The sequence below is a fragment of the Xenia sp. Carnegie-2017 genome, unplaced genomic scaffold (genome assembly GCF_021976095.1).
Source record: "Xenia sp. Carnegie-2017 unplaced genomic scaffold, XeniaSp_v1 HiC_scaffold_13, whole genome shotgun sequence".
NCBI classification, from domain to species: domain Eukaryota; kingdom Metazoa; phylum Cnidaria; class Anthozoa; order Malacalcyonacea; family Xeniidae; genus Xenia; species Xenia sp. Carnegie-2017.
Window position 1 is genome coordinate 6,719,574 of NW_025813436.1, and position 19,767 is coordinate 6,739,340.

General features: G+C 35.2%; 3 protein-coding genes across 6 annotated transcripts; 1 reads left to right on the top strand and 2 right to left on the bottom strand.

Annotated features, from left to right (window-relative positions):
- Positions 1-156: 156 nt before the first annotated feature.
- LOC124459634 (anosmin-1-like) lies at positions 157-5,951 on the bottom strand. 3 transcript variants are annotated; one of them, XM_047009116.1, is made up of 13 exons: positions 5,732-5,841; positions 5,392-5,483; positions 5,112-5,324; positions 4,828-4,863; positions 3,314-3,370; positions 2,692-2,764; positions 2,384-2,521; positions 2,147-2,310; positions 1,805-2,042; positions 1,487-1,723; positions 1,338-1,418; positions 1,220-1,264; positions 157-1,147 (listed from the first exon to the last, which is right to left on the bottom strand). In XM_047009116.1, exons 3-13 carry the CDS (start codon positions 5,226-5,228, stop codon positions 1,014-1,016), a joined length of 1,320 nt encoding a protein of 439 aa, XP_046865072.1. In that variant the 5' UTR covers positions 5,229-5,324; positions 5,392-5,483; positions 5,732-5,841; the 3' UTR covers positions 157-1,013. The 3 variants fall into 3 exon arrangements, with proteins under 3 accessions (XP_046865072.1, XP_046865071.1, XP_046865073.1); XM_047009115.1 differs by lacking the exon at positions 5,732-5,841 and adding an exon at positions 5,866-5,951 and having other exon boundaries at positions 5,112-5,483; XM_047009117.1 differs by having other exon boundaries at positions 5,005-5,483; positions 5,732-5,839.
- A 509-nt stretch (positions 5,952-6,460) lies between these two features.
- Positions 6,461-16,094, top strand: LOC124459630 (glutamate-rich protein 3-like). 2 transcript variants are annotated; one of them, XM_047009108.1, is made up of 20 exons: positions 6,461-6,848; positions 7,083-7,176; positions 7,352-7,477; positions 7,583-7,816; positions 7,908-8,108; positions 8,307-8,354; positions 8,522-8,681; positions 10,414-10,600; positions 10,676-10,884; positions 10,974-11,201; positions 11,423-11,541; positions 11,713-11,934; positions 12,049-12,756; positions 13,180-13,315; positions 13,534-13,777; positions 13,841-14,226; positions 14,375-14,565; positions 14,768-14,896; positions 15,020-15,111; positions 15,298-16,094. In XM_047009108.1, the coding sequence occupies exons 1-20, from the start codon at positions 6,829-6,831 to the stop codon at positions 15,833-15,835; spliced, it is 4,272 nt and encodes a 1,423-aa protein (XP_046865064.1). In that variant the 5' UTR covers positions 6,461-6,828; the 3' UTR covers positions 15,836-16,094. The 2 variants fall into 2 exon arrangements, with proteins under 2 accessions (XP_046865064.1, XP_046865063.1); XM_047009107.1 differs by having other exon boundaries at positions 13,534-14,226.
- On the bottom strand, positions 16,076-19,549 carry LOC124459635 (F-box only protein 9-like). The gene is made up of 14 exons (XM_047009118.1): positions 19,313-19,549; positions 18,996-19,145; positions 18,587-18,644; positions 18,435-18,518; positions 18,216-18,306; positions 18,071-18,152; positions 17,892-17,993; positions 17,729-17,790; positions 17,576-17,664; positions 17,384-17,497; positions 17,181-17,296; positions 16,869-16,973; positions 16,719-16,798; positions 16,076-16,438 (listed from the first exon to the last, which is right to left on the bottom strand). The coding sequence occupies exons 1-14, from the start codon at positions 19,316-19,318 to the stop codon at positions 16,327-16,329; spliced, it is 1,251 nt and encodes a 416-aa protein (XP_046865074.1). The 5' UTR covers positions 19,319-19,549; the 3' UTR covers positions 16,076-16,326.
- Between the last annotated feature and the right edge of the window lie 218 nt (positions 19,550-19,767).

Sequence of the window (19,767 nt, forward strand, 5' to 3'; positions counted from 1 at the left end):
TAGGGGGAAACAAGGAAAATCATCGTAGGGGAAGGTAGGGGGAAAACAAAGTTTTGGTAGGTGAAATGTTCATACACAGAGTGGCAGCACTGCTTTGTGTGGATATGTTTTTCCTCCTCCATGTAGATACACTGGATCAATGATTCCAACTGCATGTAAGCAATGAAAAGTCAACTGATCGAGTTGACTAGTATGAATACAGATAGTTATCTGGTTTTTAATTAAAACATCTCTCACAAAACAACAACAAATAAATTTCATTGTGTGGGATGAAAGTTTCATTATTTCTTAACAATAACTTTTAAGCGATGGGTGAACGTCAAACTTATACATCTCCTGCATTTACACATGTCAGTGAAACAGAAGTGTTATAAATTAACAATTTACATGAAACAACATTTATATACAATCTTCTCTCTTACAACGCAGAGTATGTAAGTGCGCATGCTCTTTCTTCAGAAGTAAACGCATTCTTAAAATTCGTTCCTAACAAACTTGTAAAACAAACATTTTTAGTTCAACCTAGTTCTGAACCACTACATTTTGCTCTAGTATTACCTAAATTTTTCAAGAAAACATCAAGTAGTAAAGTTGCAGAAATTTTCCAACCGGAAATACGATTTACGATGGCGATGAAGTTTTCTTAGAATATCTATTTCCTCTGTCTAGTCCTCTTTTCCTCGTCCAAAGAACGAATAATCACGATATCACAGCACTTCAACGTTCTTTTATGAAAAAGTCCGATTTCTACCTTCGTAATTTATGCTTTAAAGTTTAAAACACGTGCACATAATATTAAAGTCGACAAACACAGTTCCTTGTGGTGCAAAACAATTCACGAACAGACCCACATGCCGTCATTCTGATATGAAGGAACTGGTTTCGATGCACCATTATGGTAAGTTCTATTTGTTTCTTTTGAAGCATATTGGTTTTGTTCCACTACATTAGATAGTGCACACTTTGCATCTTAAGCGAAGCTATTTCCATCCATGGTCGCTTGTTTTGAATTGTTAAACAGCGTCCGTTGTTACACGAAAACAAGTTATCCACATCGTAATTAACCATATGAATGAACACCTTCGTGTTGAAGAATTGTCTGAGTGTTCTTTTCGGTCTTTTTTTGACGGCGATAAAACTGTAGTAACTGGAAATAAACAAGAATAAAATATATACTACTTATAACCAAAACAAACGACAACGAAAGTCGTAAACTTACCAACTTTTTCGTTTGTTAAAACTTTTACATCTTTGTTGTTTTGGTCTATAAAACGAAGTACAACAAAAATAAAGTAACATGGCAGCCATTTTTAGGGGTGGCATTGAAGACAACTTACCAAAATATATTGGTGAATGGTTGTCTTTATCTTTTTTTGTTTCTTTCATGATATAGACATCAACTACACCATGCCCATCATCTAGAGCACAATCAAACGTTCATATTATTTGACTTGTACAATTATTTCCTAAAGTCTGTGACATCTACCTTTAATGTGGCCAGTGGAAACATTTAAGGCAACTTTGGGGCTTTTCAGACGATTTTTTTTCCAAAGACAAACTGCTTGAATTTCAATGTGATATCGAGAGTCAGGTTGAAGATTATGTATTGTATAATTATATTGCAAGCCTTTGACACGAGTCCTCTTCTTAGTTGTAACAGCAAGATCAGTGGTCACTTGAGCAATTTTTTTCCAATAGATTCGATAACTATGAACTGGGACATCTACAAAATATCACACTTCTTAAATGATCACTGGTATCCACATTTATCCACATAGCAACAGCTGTGATTAAACTTACATACCTAGTATTGCTGGTGGTTTCCAATTTAAGGTAATGCTTACAGATCCTTTAAAATATGTCTTTTTTATCACCCATATCTGCTGTGGTCCACTGGGCTTACTTGCATTATACAGAGTCCTTATGACAGGTGTGGGTGGTCCAACACTTTGCAATCCACTGATATTCACAACAGCTATTCTGAACTGCAGACGTATTCCATAAGGTAGATTGGTAACCTTAATTCCATTTACTTTAGTAGTCTAAGTATAAAGCAATAATTGGCATTTACAAATGTGCAAGAGATCCTTTTTGAGTTCATCTTAAATGAAATAATTATTTTTGTGGATTTTCATATGTAGTTCACCTGTAGGATTTGCTCCCAAGCAAACCAATCTTTTTCTTTGTAGTATATTGTTCTACTATTGAGCTCTCGTAGTTGTATGATATACACTGCATTTGTTATGTTGCTTTTCTGCCATTTTATCACCACTGATGACTTTGTCACTGCTTCAACTTTAATCTCAACTTCTAAAAAGAAACTTCCTCTTTTTGTATGGCGTTTTAAATTGGAAAAATAATTGGGGAAAATGTATTTACCTACCTTCACCATTAACGATAATATTCTCGCATGTATTCGTTCTTGAACAACATTTTTTGAGTCCTTGGCATTTCTGAATTCTATCGCAGTAATTGTCGAATGATTTTTGTTTTCTCAAAGAACATGAACCTGTCCCATAGTCTGTGAAGTAAATTTTAGTATTGAGCGTGAAATAGGCTAGAATAATTTAGTTATCTGCCAGACATAGTTTTCATGCATTTAGTCTGAACTCCGAAGTTATAAATGATCAGAGAAATTTTGCGTACATAAAATGTATAATGTATAAGATAAAATAAGCTGTAATTCATTACCATATCTTTGAAGACTTTTCAAATTTTTACATGAATAATGACACGGTGCAATGTCGGAGGTCCACTGCTTTTCCTGCAAATAAATCATTAAAGTGTTTTTGCTCTGCGGGTTGCTAAATACAAAGCTTCTTGACAATTTCAAATCGCGGCAATTTTCAATGGACATAAAATTTTTCTTTGTCTGTGACCTTCCATGCACATCTAAAAGGTTTTAAGATATTTTCATCCCGCAAAATTTTCATGATTGGGAAAAAAATGTCCTTATATCATGTTCATTAAATTCTAGAATTCTCTATTTTGTGATAATCAGGAAACACCATATGAATAAATTTTTAATACGTACAAGTACAATTCAACTTGAGCGTACTTGATGCGCGCTAACGGTTTGACAAAGAATAAAAAACTTATAAAAGAACTTCAAAAAATACAGTGTATCTTTCACATAGATTCAGAAGAAGTCGTTATTTTATTTCCTATTGTATTCAAACACGATGGATTTCACTCATGAGCAGGCAAAGCGAATATCATTGCACATGCACTGAATGAGAGCCCAGTTTCTCGATATTGAAACTTTAGATAGCGAATGAAGACGAAAAAATAATAAAGATAAAACAATACTTACACAAAAGTTCCTACAGTTGCTTAGAGTTTGGTCGTCTTTATCGCATGGAGATATACACTGGAATATAGTAGAACACACATGTTGTATAAAATTAAATAAAATTTAATCAATGGTAAATCAGGTGAAGAAGAAAAAACGTTTAGGACAACTATCGCACTAGATAGAAAATAAGTGTAAGGAGATTAGATGTCTCGTAGAGTCCTGTTATATAAAAATCGTGTAATTGTTTTCAAGTAAAATTGGATGAGATATGCAGCCATCGGATGTTTACTTGTCGCCTTTGTCCGCCACTTATGAAAGTTACCACCTCTAATGCAATTATCGATGTTATTGTCGGTAAAAAAAATAAATATATTATTATCGAAATGATAGCATTATTACAATGTGTTATATGATCTACGTAAAATATTGCATATGTATCGTGCACATTGGTGTTACATTTTGTAAAACACAATTTCATATAGATTAAAAATTAAAATGTGCACGTGATGTAAAACGGACATAAAAATAAATAAGAGCATGATGGCGGTGCAAATAATGAAAAGATAAAGGCAAAGTAATTTACAAACACCCGACAGACAGCTGAAGTTGGCCAGACGCACAAGTAAATACTTTTGGCATGCTCAACGCCATCCGTGATTGGTGGAAAAGGAAATAAGTGTTAGAGTAAACCTATCGATGACTGCTTAGTTTAAAATAGATTTCCTCAAATGATAATAACCATAAATGGTTTCATTTCGGTCGCTTTTTAAGTAAACTTTGAGATTTCTAAGTGCCAGTGTATTGCTTGTGTGTTTGAGATTTGCCAATTGTGTGTACAACACGTCTTTGTATAGAAACGTTGCCTTATAAATTACACCGTTGCATGTAAATTTTTACTTAACATGTATAAAATGCTTTTTTGTTTATAATGCTATCGCTATTATACAGTGATCAACTGCTGGTGAAAAATATAAATTATAAGCTTAAAGTTCACAACGGTTGACATCGGTCGGCCATCTTTATTATGTCATATGACGAAAACATCATAATAACGGCAAAATTATGTTGCATCATGGCTTGTTTGAAAGGATGAATGAATGTTGCATTTGGGCATAACGATATAATTATGTGGGTTCTACGATAATTTCAACAATTATTCATTAACACATGTGATATCGGGTGATTGAATTCTTCACTTGCCTAATATCTATTGTTGTTGTATTGATTAAATTGTACGTCTAAAAATTTGAAAATTTTACCATAAAATTTCATTAAGCTTAAAAGATAGAAACTTTGAACACAATCATACAATGTAAAATCAATCACTAAGACCATTACGGACGAAAACTGACTAGTAAAAGTGCATTGTTGTAGTCTTTCACTTTAACTATTTTCTGTAATACGCTCGATATTAGACCGTAGCTTGCAAGCCGATGTATGATAACGTCTGTCGGGTCAATCATGCTATTCTGTTGCGATGAACTGCTTTATAACTGTACACAATATGTCATAGTGTTATATTTTTATTTTACCTGCTTCAACTTGCGCTCTTCTCTTCGTGGATTAAACTAAGAACGAAGGAAACGTATGTGCTTGGTTATGTAGAAAGAATGAGGAATGTATCTTCAATCTGCAATCTCTTTTAAATTAATTAAGTAAAGTAGTTGTCCTATTGATGATGAAGAAGACAGTAGGTCATATATTCTCACCAAGGAATGACATCTTGATCGGCATTGAGCAGAGTATATGATTGTTCCTTGAGCCAGCCATATTAGATGAAGAACAAGAGATATAGTTACAACAACATTCATTGTACCTGTGATAGTACACTTTTCGTGTGTTGAATTCTGAAGCTTGGCGATGGGATGCGTCTGAGGAAACCCTTGGAAAGCAGTCGTGTATTGGTAAATTGTTCTTTTTCTGATATTTGCATTTAAAAGGTTTGCTTGCTATTGGCCAATTCCTTTGCAACTTCCAGAGATCGTGACGTCACAAAGTCGAATATTCTCAACAACGCTTCTCGCGAAACCTGTTCAGTTAAAATGACTCGCTTTTTTATAAATCAGACGGCAGCGCTATGCATCTTCATTCTGTACCTTTCAATCCCAGCAAAGCAAGTTTTCTACGTTTAACACTCATTTAGTGATCGGCTGCAATATTCTCCTTGACTGTTTTGCATATTCGTAATCTACATAATAAATCAATATATGAATATTAATGTTTTTCTTCTTTTCTATTGGTTAGATAACATTCATTTTATTTGCGTGCACAGCCCGGATAAATCTTGCCCAAATATTATGCTTACTCGGCAAATTCCCATTGCATTTATCACATTGTGATTGATTGCAAGTTAAATGACAGAAAACTACGCGAAATAGTTAATATATATCATTTGATTTTAGTCTCAAATCGATTGAACAAACATAAATATTATACCTCCACTTATCTCGATGCTTCAAAAATCTAATTTACGTCAATAGTATATCATGATGTCACACATTTTTTTACAATGTGCTATCACCTTGGCCTTGAATGATATGTTGAAAACCAGACACCATTCACGCACTGACCTCGAATGAAACAGCTGTACTCTATTGACACCTCTATCATTTATTACTGGAAACGGAAACGCCATTTATGGCATTGATCTCCTATTCTCACTTGATGACTTGCCTACAAAATTTAGTATTGATATCTATAATATTCTATTGAGTCAACGAATGGCGAGTCCTTAGCAATATAGCTTGTTTTGTATCCAAAAAAGTGTCATAATCGAAATTTTGCCCGCAAAAAAAAAAGAGACAGTTTTCGATTTCATTATTTTGGATAGAATCAAAGAATAGTTATACTTTAATGACATTTCTATACTATATAGAATACTCTGAGCTAACATCTGTTTCTAATTATTTGTTTTTCACAAAGCTGAAGTTATCATTTTATTTTGATAGCCTGCAGCAATGGAATTATGCATTTATCTCACTTTAAACGAATAAACAAGTCATTTTAACGCAATAATACAGTCTCATACCTAAGTTCCACGCTTGAAATGTATGTGAGTGTGTTGCACACGAGTTTTTAAACACACTATTAAATTCTGTGATTGCAATTCCTTTAACTTATGTTCTTATTGATATAGGGAAAAGATTTTGATTGCATGGGAGATCAGTGAGATCAGTGGATGTATGACTTATAGTGGCCATGATAATGACGTTGCAAAATATCTCTCGAAATGCATTGTGGGAGCGCAGGTGTTCTCTTAGCAACGGAAACATGGCCGTCATGGTAACAGAAAAACTTCGAAGAAATCGATGTAAATCGCAGTTTCATCCAACAACAATTCCCAATATTGACTGGTAAAAAGTATTTTAAAAAGGCTAGAAGCGTCACGCATTTTTTGGTTCAAAGTTTTTGCTTTTGAAATAAAAGCAAGACTTGTTTAGTCAAGTTTAAAGAATACACGTCGGAAAACAAGCTGATACCTTCTGATACTGACGGAACGAGACTTTAAAATATCGTTGTCATTGGTTAAAAGCATGAGCCACGCTGATCCAGGGTTTGTGTTATTCTTTAATTTTTGCAAATTCTTAAGTTTTTGTCAAACAAATACTTGTTCATAACTTTGAAAGCCTCTTGAAGAGTCTTGGAAGTCTGAAAATAGAAAAGTAAACAATTTGCTTAGAAAACGTTTAGTCTGATTGTATTGCATGCAGTTCACATCCAACCTTCAAGTTGAAGGATGGTGTCATGTCATTAGGAATAATTGATCCCAACATTATTTCAATTATAGACCTCTTGCTTCATACAACAGTCTTATGGATCCTCATCTTGGTGGATTCTTTGCTAATACGAGAATGAAAAAACATCTTGAGAAATCTGGCCTGGTTAGTAAGATATGCTGAGATGGTTTAGCTTATCTAACACATATTGAAGATACTGTTTTGTTTCAATGAACAGGTTTTACTCAAATATGCATTAACTTTCCTCATAAAGATTTCTGCCCTTCTTCAACAACCTTCTTTCGTGATACTAGCAACTAAGCAATCATTTTCACAACAGGTGACAAAATCTGGAAAGATTGTAAGCGAAAAAACGTACAGATTGCAGATGGCAAGAAAGGAACACAAAGATCACGTGAGAGATCTTCTAGCAACAGCTATTGTTCACAAAGCATTGGATATGGAGGTATGAGAACCATGTCTTTGCTCATCAAAACTTTCGTGGTTTGTTTCCGAGGGTGTTGATCCAACACGGCAGTATGTAAACTGTGATAATTTATTTTTATCATAGAGATCACGTCAGCATGAGCTGCGCAAGAGATTGGATGATATTTATAAAGTTGAGTTGGTAAAACGAGTTCGAAATGAACGTGAGAAAAAAGGAGATGAAGATGTAATGACTTTGCTCACTCCGCGTGAACGAGTTCGTAAGAGATCAAGCCGACATCGTCCCCATGCTCCATCACATGTTCTCGTTCCATCTGAAATAGGTTATGATGAAGAACGAGGAAGACTTTTTTATAACGTAAGATCTTCATATTTTAATTATAGCTTTAGTTTGTTTTATCATGATGTATTTGTGATGATTGTCAAATAACATCATTTTGTGGTTCTAGGTCTTTCCTTCGGATACGAGTACTGGAGACGAGATGAACTCGCTGATATCTGGTAGTGGATACAACCAATATTATAAGCCTTACCCACCTGCAACATATCCTATGCCCGCACCTCCGCCATCGCGTACACCTCGCGAAGGATCACGGTCTAAATCTGCTGCGAACGCTTGTCCTAAAAAGAACAAATTAAAACTTCATAGGGTATGAATATGCTGGCTGAAAGTTGTTAGCCCCCGTTGTGAGTGTGTATGACTTCGAAATATATTTTTCGATCTAAGTAGTTGCAAGTAATTGGAAAAAAGTCAATTTGCTGAGATATGTTGCACTCTGTTTTATCTACATTTCATACGTCATGCTTTCTCTATGGTTTACCTACTGTTTTTTTTCCTGTCTTTTCAGTACACTTATCTTGCTCGGTCCGAACCTGCTGTTGCTCATAAAGTTCAGGTTGGCTCTCATTATTTTACTCGACAATCTTTTATCTTAGTTTTCAATTGTTCCTCTAGTCATTGATCGTTTATCTTGGTCATCAATTGTTTATCTTAGTCATTGATTTTTTATCTTAATTTAAAGATTCCTTAGTTTACTTATGTTTGGCACTATCTTTTTATTAGTTACAGTCCATGGCTGAAGTCACAATGAAGTTTCTTGGTCCAAAACTTCATTTAAAAAACGATGTATTTTGTGACGAAAGACTTAGCGAAGTTATGGTATTACAACAGCATTGTGGTGGAAGCACATTGTGTGTGTTTCGTGAACTTCTACCGCCAAACAGTGAGTTTTTGAAAATGTCAATATTTCATCTCTACTCTCATTCGTTATCTTTGTGTTGTGTGTTGCTTGTAAAGATTTGCGATTTATGAATTAGATACATTTAAAAAACGTTTATGCAAATTGCAAAGTCTGACTTTTTCGGTTCACAGAGTCGCTAAAAAAAATAGCGCAAACTTGCTAGGCAGTAATATTATGTGTAGAGCGATTAGTATGAGAAGGATACATTTCAGACCTTTTTGCCGGGTTGTGGACATTTTCGATGTAGCTATCTGAAAATTTGTGTTGTCTGCATACCTGTGTGCTTGCAAATTTCAATCTTCTGCGTCTGCGCAATGGGAATTCATTAAATAAAATGTCAAGCTATTAAGCATTTGTATAATAATGGACGTGATGTTTATAACGTGTACATCACCGTCTGGATTAAATTAACGTGAAACGCTTTGTTTCCTTAAAAAACGTTTGATTAAAATGGTAAACTTAAGTAAATACTTTCCAATGAAAGTGAAATAACCACAGTCACACAGTCGTTTAATGCTAGTTTTAATGCAAGATAAAACTGATATTTTGTTTCATAATAATTATTGCTCTTTTCTCTATCATGAATTAAATTCCAAGTCTGTAGTTGATAAGCTGCAGTTAATAGTTTATTGAATTTATGTAAGTGAGTTTTAGGGAGTAGGGCTCTATTTAGGCTGTGAAAAGGGAGAGTAGCGCTCTATATGACCATGGAGTTGGGTTTCTATTTAGACTAACATCATGAAGGCTTTATAGTCTTGAACTCAATTATTCAATTTAACGTTTAATGAGATAATTTATTGTAAGCAGATAATCCTTGTTTGTTGTTTGAACCTTGCCGTATCCATAAAAGAACTCTTGTAAACAAAAAGATAAAATTCGTTTGTTGTTTGAACCTTGCCGTATCCATTCGTTTGTTGTTTGAACCTTGCCGTATCCTTGTTTGTTGTTTGAACCTTGCCGTATCCATAAAAGAACTCTTGTAAACAAAAAGATAAAATTCGAAAGCAAAAAAACCCGTTTTCGGTCCATGCTTCCTGATACCATCGTATATGTAAGGCACTAGAACGCCGCATGTTAACGTTTCGCAGAGGTTTTATCTGAAAATTTGTGACTAAGCGTGCTATTTACTTCAAAATTGGTGCTAGTAGATCCAGTTGGTCGTTGACATGACTACGAACTCGACCAATTGATCGAGAGAACTGTGCATACACGAGCACACTGCGCATGCTCATACGCCTTTAATAGATTGTGACCAATCGCGCTATTTACTCTTAAATTGGTTCAAGTAGATGCAGTTGGTCCTTAAACTCACAGTCATCATGAATTCAAACCAATATTTTGTTGTACATTATGTACTAATAAAGAAGGACAACGCAAGTTGACAGGACAACGCAAGTTTTCGCATTATTATATTGGCATGCTGTTTGTTTTCTACAGCTTGTTTCATCAAATGCATTTTCTATCTTGTCATCTTAATGAATGCTGCTGAGCTACCTGCCTGGCATGCTCCCAGCACGCGTAAAAGCAAAGCAATTACTATTGTGCTTTTTTGAATGGCATTCATGATTTTCTTAATTTAAATGAAGCAATCTATTTTCATGCCACATATGCCAGTAAATTGAAACCTACCATATTGCTTTCCCATAGTAAGAAGATACAAAAATTTTCTTTTACTTTAACTTTAAAAGAAGCTTACTTTTTCTTTGTATTTCAGCAATTTTTACGTTCATTTCACGACGTCATCGTGGCTCACCATTTGGTCTCACAATGTACGTAGACACTATACAAGACATACGTCTCAGCTCTTGTTGTGAATACAAGCATAAACCAGGTCATATTCTCGGTGGAAAGAATGGACATTTTCATTTTGTAAATGTCGAGGGAGCTGCACCATGTTATCGGTAATATTTCATTTATGTAAATGGAATTTATGTCCCATTTGACTAAATTGGAATGTCTTTTTTATGTATATGCAGCTGTCAGATAGCGTTTTCTGTAAAGCAGCAACGACGGCTGCAGAATGACAGACATAAGAAATCAACCAATAATTGCTTGCACGAACGAACGTCTTCTCAAGCGCTGTTGACATCTACTAATCAAGAACAAGAGAAAGATCTAGATGAAATGAATGACGTGGCTGAAAGATTTGAAGTGACCATCACTGCAATGAATCCACGTGATGGGGGTTAGTTTTTATTGATAATTCGAAATGATGTTGTCGTGGAGAACTACAGAACCAAAGAAAAGTAATTTGCCCTTTTTGTTTATATTTAGACTCAGCCATCATGGTAGATACGACCACGCAGACGCCACGTGATAATGAAGTTGTTGAAAGTAAAGGAAACGAGGACGATGAGTTGAAAAATGTCGAGGAAGCCAAAGAGGTAGTTGAGCCTGCTGAGAGTACTAAAGATTCGGGAATAATTCAAGATGAACATGCATACGATGAGAGTTACGACGATGACGACTTCGAGGAAGAAGATTTCGATGATGACCTGATAGGTAAGAGATCTGTGTTTCAGGGCCACGATGACGTCATAGGTGAGAAATTGTGTATTCAGGAGATGATTATAACGTTATAAGTTATAGAACTACTCAAGTCTATGATGACCTTATAAGTAATAGAAATGTTTACGCAGGGGATTATGGTATATCTTGTATGCAATGAGAAGCGGTTCCAAGGTTCAGTTCATATTTACTACTATTGATATCTTTGCTCATAGACCAGGAAGAAACTTTACGTAAAGCACAACGTGAAAATGAAGAAGTCGATAAAAAGGAAACCCAAGCAGATACAAGAGAGAAAGATGCAACTGAAGACAAAGACGAAACAGAGCAAGAGGTTAGAATCCCATTAGTTTTTGTTTAGTGCGTTTTTTCGGCCCATTTTATTACGAAACGTATAGTTCCTATTTCGTTGTTTAACCGTTAAATGAATACATGGGGTCTTAAGAGCACCCCATCTTAACATTTATGTTCTACTGTTTTGTTATCGGTTTTCCTTCTTAAATAGCTTCAAAATGATTTTCATGTGGAAGTTGTGGAAGATGAAGCTCATGAGATGTCTGATGAAGAAAGCCAGAAAAGTGAACATGAGTTTTCGAGTGAAGAAGACAGCGATAAAGAAGAGGTTGAACGGAATGATAAGGACGAAGATAAATTAGGAAGTACTTCAAGCTCCAGTGATGTCGAGGAGTCTGGGGATGAGATATCTCGTAATGATACTAAAAAAGATGTAAGGAGTGTACAGTATTTGAATATTGAATTGCTTCGCTTATTTTTTTTTATAAAAGAAAAAAAATCCTCAAAATATCCGTTTGTCAAACAATTATTTACATTTTTATTTCAGGAAGTTGATTTCCGGAAAATCTCGGAGTCTGAGCTGCAAAACGTCGTAGATTCTGAAAAAAATACAGCGATGGACGGTTTAGAAAGTGTTATAAATAATGAGGAAATTGTCAGGTCTTCTATTGACAATGGTAAAGCCCATCAAAAAGAACAGGATAAAAGCAAGTCTGATGGCGATAGTGAAAATTCTGATCGCAATTCTGAAAATATGCTTGATTCTATAAAAATTAAAGAGTCTAAAAAACCTTCGTCGAACGAAGTTGAGGTTTTGGAAAATGATCAAAGTGGAGAACAACAAATACCTGATGAAACTCGTGAGAAATTCAATTTTCAGCGCGATGTTTTTGGTGCGTCAAACTCAAAGCATGAATCAGAGAATGAGGATAAACTCGACGACAAATCCAATGTCAACGAAGAAAAGACGTCGGTCTTAGAAAAAGAAGGAACACCAAACTTTGAAAGCGAGTCGGACAATGATTCCAACTCAAATTCTTTCTCTAGTATCAGCAATGATTCTGATGAGAAAAATCCGAATATTGTTGAGAATGAATCCAATAGTAGCTCTGATTCTAAGATAGACAACAAGGTCCTCCAGGGGTCAAATGAAGATGCTGTTGAACGGGATATCGTGGGATCAATGAGGAGAAACAATGGTGGTGAGAAACGACCTGGATCTGCTGGCAGTGGTATTTTAAGGGGTAGCAATAAGGTATAGATACGATACATGATGTGTTACTTGGAATATGTATAATAAAGAAAGCTATCCATATCGTGTGTGATCAATTTGAATTTTTATTAGATAGTTTGAAAACGGATCTTAAAGGACATTAGGCGATCTTTACAGTGCATGTATATATGTTGAAATTAAATCTTAAAATAAATATTAATAAGGAATCGTATATTACCACCTCCAGTCATAAAAAGTTTATTACTGATTTTATTTGATTAATTAAACTATACGACGGATTCAAGGTATAATTATGTGGGAAAATGACCAAAATATATTAAGTATTTTTTCATCTTTATGATACACTTCATGATAACAACAAGAAATGGCTTTAAGTATGAATGGTGTTTTAATGCAATAAATGACTCTATGGTTTTTCTTACTAATTCTGATTGTATACACTAGACTTTGGACAGCATACTTGATGATGATAGCCGACCAAAGAAGACAGTTTCGTTCAACAAAGATGTGAAAGTGTATGCTGGAGATGTTATTGACGAGGGAAATAATGGCTTGGGAGAACATGACCGTGATAAAGACGGTGAGTTTAAATTTGAAAGCACTGATAATAATCGTTAAGATGAAACTGGGCAAGATTTATGTTGTAATATAATAATGTAAAGCATTACAAAGTAGAGTTTAGCATACTGTTCTACAAACCAGGGATTGCTGTATGAAAGACTTTTCATTTTATAATTAAAAAATACAATTTTATGATGTTTTACTGCATATCTATGATATTTTTATGTCAAATCCCAGTAACTGTGGACAGAAGACCAGTAGACAAACTGCATTTAGCAGATTTTACTGAAAAAGAGAACTTGAAAGAAGAAGGTCTTGATGGAGAAGTCGTTTTAAAGGAAGTTGAACGTAGTAGACAGAAAGACGCGGGCGAGAAAAGTCATACCATAGACAATGCCCTGACGGAAGAGGAACATAATGAAAAGGGGAACTTGAATGCAGGAACTCAAAGTGAGGAAAACGTTATAAAAGAAAAAACAACTGAAGAGGGCAACATGAAGAAAGGAGAGTCGAGGGAAGATGTCCAAAGGAATGGAGGACCGATTGGAGAGGACACCATGAAGAAAGAAGGTCAGAATAGAGAAGATGTTCTGGATGAACATAAGTCTAGCGGAGAGGAAAACGTAAAGGTGGGAAGACCTATTGGCGTGGGAGACATGAAGGAAGATGATGATACTGAAGAAGACATTTTGAAGGCGGAAGAAACTAGTAGCAATAACAATTTGAAAGAAGGTCATGATCAACGAGAAAGTTCTGTAGAGAAGTATATGAATAGTAATGAAGATAAGAATGGATTTGAATCAAATGACAACAAGCAGGAACATGAGAATGGTACGACAGAGCACTCTGCTGCAATGCTATTATCCATCAACGATGCCAATGGTAGTAATGCTTCATTAAATGAGACTGAGCTCACCAATATACACAAAGGTATAAGATTTCCTGTTTTTTTAATTATAAATGTTATTGAATTTTTTTATCATAAATTACGCCTAATTGTTACCTCGTTTTTGAACAATTCACAACGGCCGCCTGAGTTATTATAGAATATTTATTAGTTCTATTTGTCTGTCAATAGACTTGAATCATGACCTGAACCCTGGAAACGACTTTCATTTCCATAAAAATGAGGAAGCCATAACGGAGCGGGCTTTGAAGACGGTGGGATTAAAGCCTAGTGTGAAACATGACGGTTCAATAAAAGAATTGATTAACAGTAACAACGAGAATGATTTAGAACTTGCGAATGTCGCAATGAATTATCATCAGGTTAGGAGATGTTTTTATCAGCATCGTTTTTTTTTCTGCCGTTAGTCGTAGATGAGAAGTGTTTTCTTTTGTCGTTCTCACAAACACTTGCAATTAAAACCTCCTAACTATTTTTACAAGCAGTTCATCATTTAAAAGCAGTTCATCATTTTACGAAGATCAGTGAAAAATTGTTAATTATGTATGTGTTGAAACTGTAAAGGTGGAAGAAGTGGCCAAGATAGTTGAAAAGAATCCTGATGTTGCTTCGCTGACTTTACGCAATGTCTCACTGGGTAATGATGGAATAGAACAGTTGACGGATGTTTTAAAGTCCTGTTCTTCTATCAAGGTAGTATTTCATTGAGTGGGATATATAGATATATTTTTTAACCCTCTTTCACATACATTCAACCATGTAATGATCAACAACTCCACGATCTAGTTTTGATGAAGTTTTTTTTGATGTTTTTAGATGTTAAATCTTAATGTTAATAACATCGGAGAAGAGGGTGCCCGCCATATTGCTGATGTTATAAGGGATAACCGGGCCATCAAGATCTTACTGTAAGTACAGCAAAGGATTGTTTTGCATGTGAGGGTCGTCCAAGGCAAACTTCTTTGATGGTTTTTCATCACGAGCTTTTACTTAGGAAGTTATAACCCAGAACAATGATTTGTTAGTGCAATTCCACAATATTGTGTATCAAATGTGCTAGAAGTGAAATTTTTAAAGCTTGTTGTCTTTCGTAGACTCCATGGCAACCCATTGGGTGATAAAGGGGTTACGTTAATAGTTGATGCTATTCTTGAAAACAAGATTTCATCCCTGTCGACGCTCGACGTAGGTGACTGTGGGCTCGCCAATGAAGGCGCTAGACAAATAGCGCGATTGCTTGATAGCGGTAATATCACAGATTTGAACATAAGTGCCAATAATATTACTAATGATGGTTGGGTTGCGTTTGGAAAAGCATTGAAAAGTAACAAAAAACTTCGCTCTTTGAGTTTGGACTATAATAAAATTACTAACGAAGATTTAGCGGTACTTGCTCAGGGATTCCAACATTGTACGAGCTTACGTTCTGTGGATCTTGAAGCTAACCGTATCGAAGACGAAGGTGCTCTATTGTTGCTTGATGTCTTGCGAGAAAACAAGAATATTTTGGATCTAAGATTAATGCCGAAGAACTCAATTAAACCGAGTATTGTAGATGAAATTAAAAGTATTCTGGATGAGAGAGTTCAGTCACGTCCAAGCTCGGCTACTTCCGAAGATGCTGCGACGTGATTGGGTAAAATGCGTGAATAAAGGCGTGAGGAAAACACACATGTCTGTGATTTTGGTTTGTGCATTCTTGTGTGTTTAATGATAAACAATTCGTGTGGTTAGAATTCCAGAATAATTTTTTATCCTCCAATGGAGTGTGGTATCTTGGGAAAGACCAAAGCGCGTGTTTAACCAATTTTTATACATATTGTATTATACATATTATATTCGTTCATACACAAAATATATTGTCCATATTCATTTTCAGTTATGAATTGTATATTGCTTTTTAACTGATATTATCATTTCTACCCTAGGAAAATAAATTGCATATACGTCCAACATAGAACATAGGTAAAACAAAAGCAAAAACATTAATGTTAACACAAGAATGTATATGGTATATTGCCTAATGATAGTTTGAGTAGAAGAACTTTATCTATAAATAACATGCATTCCTCTGGCACAAATTAAACGGACGTGATTTCGCCAAGGAAATTGTCATCTATGTATTAGAAGAGTGGACAAACGGAAGATTCATAGCTCTTGACACGTGAGAAGTAAAAAGGACAAAACTGCTCGTTGTTCAAGTCAAAATGAGATGTAGTCGTACTGCCACTGATTCTACACATAAATGAAAAAATGTCTACGTCATTAAACTTAGGACATGTGACGTCATTCAACATAAGATTGGGACATGTGAGTGGTTGAAACCCGGGAGTATTGTTACATCACAGATCGTCCAGGTCAGTGGAGTGTTGAGAAGGAAAGTTGTTGCTGGTGTTGACTGACGTTTCGACAACCTTTTATGTCTCTGAAGATGACTACAGCTAAGGTTGTCAAAACGCCAGTAAACATCAACACCAACAGGTTAGGATACTTGACAATGAGGGGTTGTAAATACCTGCAGAATGTCTGACATGTGTACTGAACCCAGGATAGTTTACTGTTACGTCTTTTTTTCGTGTTTTGTAGCTCCATCTCCTTTGAAAGAAAACACTCCAAAATATATTATCTTCGATCCAAACAGGTAACGTCAATCTTGGAAACATACCATATGAAAGACCCGCTCAATCCCTCCCGGTTGAACTTGTCTTTTTCCTCTTCTCCGTGACGAGCTTTGACCATAGCTATCGACTTTCTGAATCAACAACAGAACCTAAAGTAGATGAAAAGGCGATCGATTCAGCAATTGGAAAGCGAGAAGTTTTTCGTGGAAGTGATCGTCAATACTGACGATTACGTATAAGTAGATCAAATCCAAAAATCTCGCGGGTGGAAACATCTGAAAAAGAATTGCATAATATTGCTTTTCTTCAGTATAAGTCATATCGTTAAAGATAGCGGCGTTCCCGGATCATCTTACTTTGTTTCCAACCAATCTATAGTTTCCATTCCACACGTTATTTCCATCTGGCCTCAATAACAGTTTGGAGACGGAAACTTGAGGTTCATCAGAGCTAGTTAGAAACAAAACAGTTCCTACGGAACACATGATAAGATCATTGCAACGTTACGTTAGTTTCCCAGAAGAAAACGCCGGCTTACATGACAATTCTAAGAACTTACCATCAGTAAAAAACCTGAGATAACGGTAATAAATGATAAGCTGATAAGGTGTGTATTGTTGTTCAAATGTTGGCTCACTTGGTCGAGTATAGCTGATCCTACTGATGTAAACTCCTAAATATTGAATCATATACAGTTCCATTTAAATTTGCCAGATTGACTATAAGATTCTAACTATAATAATGCTGGTACCATTATACGATAAATGGGCTCTCTTCAGGAACATCTCTCTCCATGATCCATTCCACGAAATTACTGATCCAAGATTTACACCCCATATCCTAAGAAAATCACAAGTATTACTTTCGGAGCGACCATCGTTCTTTTGCACGCGAGTATTACAACCTAACACAAGACAAACGCCAGATTTCAGGATCTCGTGCCAAAGCATAAAACCCCTTGCACACCTAACAAATGAAAAGAAAAGCAGAAAGATAATCGAAAAATGCAGAAAAAGTGGGAAAAAAAATAAACTGACTATGGATGTGTAAAGTTATGTGACCATTACCTGGGAAAGCTTTTCCAAAGATCTAAGATCTAGATGGACGGAAACAACCCATTTGAAAATATACATCAATAACTCTGCAGGCAAAGCTGAAATGTGGGTTTGCTATAACATCAAATAGGATAAATTCATGCTTAATATCATTATGCTCAACAATGATTAAATGAAACAGATCTTCATACAGAACTAGGGAATTTTGGTTCACAAATTCCAGTCACTCTCATTTTGTCAAATTCCTTCACAACATCTTCCAACTCTTTTGACCTGACAAAAAAATGCTTTATTTTTTCAGGTTCTTTTTTTGCATAACGCATATATTAAAGACACCTGTACAAACACAAGTTGAACCCAGTCTCTTCAAGTGTCTCATCTTTGTTTTCATTCAACTCTCGCATGAGTTCATCCTGTTGTGATGAACCTACACCAGATATACATAAGATAATTACATTATAAAGTAGAAGAGTATTGATTTACCATTTAGTAAGTACAATTTAGTAAGTACAATTTAGTGACAACATGCAAACTTTCAGTAAATGTGATCCTTACCATTGTCTTCCTCCTCAATAAACTCCGATATCCTTGATTCAATATCAGGGACAAGCTGGATAGCTTGGCGGTAATACCTAATAGCTTGAATAAAAATCAAGTGCAGAGTTGTTTGAAACGCACATTGCATTTTAAATATCAATGTTTACTACCTTCAGGAAGCTTTCTTTCTCTCTCCAATGCAACTCCATTAAGGAAAAGCATCTTGGCCTACATGCAATGGTAAACAGGAAAATTGAATATCTTAGAAGTGAAAATGCATTCCTATAAGTTTTCAAGATCTATTAAAATAAATGACAAAATAGCACAAGCTTGTGAGTTGCAAGGTAAACTTTCAGAGATTTTGTCAAATGAATAAATGCCCAAATTTCTGCAGTTTCTTACTATGGTTAGCATCATGATTAAACTGTTTAAAGTACAATAAAGAAAGACAAGTTAACTCAAAAAATTTGTCTTGTACTAAATAAAAGTGCTAGCTATGCCACTCAGGCCCACTCTCCATAATTGGGTATGATAGCTTGCCCCTAGCCATTGTCATTACGTCATGGTTACGTTATGTACCCTGTTTTCTAGGCTTTCCTCTTCCGTAGAACTAGCAGCTGATCTTGATGTTATATTTTGTGATGATGTACATCTGTTCTGCTGTAACTCTTGTTGCCATTGAAGCCGGAACGATGATAGTTCATCTTCCAGACTTTCGCTTTCATTATTCTACACTCGCAAAATATATCACACAACTTTTGGAAGCAGCTATTCATCATGACTTTAAGTTCATGGTAACAATGTTCGTTCGTGCAAATACTTTGCATTAACATTGAAGAATATTTAACGTAACTATGAAATCTGAGGTTGTCAATAACAAATACGTCAATAAATACCTCCATGTTATAGTGATGTTGTGATGCCGTAGTTAATGTAGCTTAAAATATTTCTTCCGCTGTGAAAATGTACGAAAGCTGGCTTAATTCCATTGCTGTGAGACTCCATGAAGCAAGTCGTCTGTTTTATAACAAGACAAAACCTATAAAATACATGATTGTGTCGACAAAAATGTTTTATTATCATTTAAATGCTTGATTTGTTTAATTATTTCTTATGATAATGAATTTGCATGAAGAAGAATGGAAGCACGAACCGCAAATTGGCTGCCTGGCTCGATAGTCTCTCTTAGCATTTTATGGTAAATATTGTGGCAAATCAACTGACACAATATAAAGTCTGATACAAAACTGGAAACAATGATTCGTACAAAATGCATATTCTATTAATAGCTGAAATTTCAAAGACATTTGTTTTGATAACATTCGTTTTCATTTTTCCAAGCTTGGCGCCT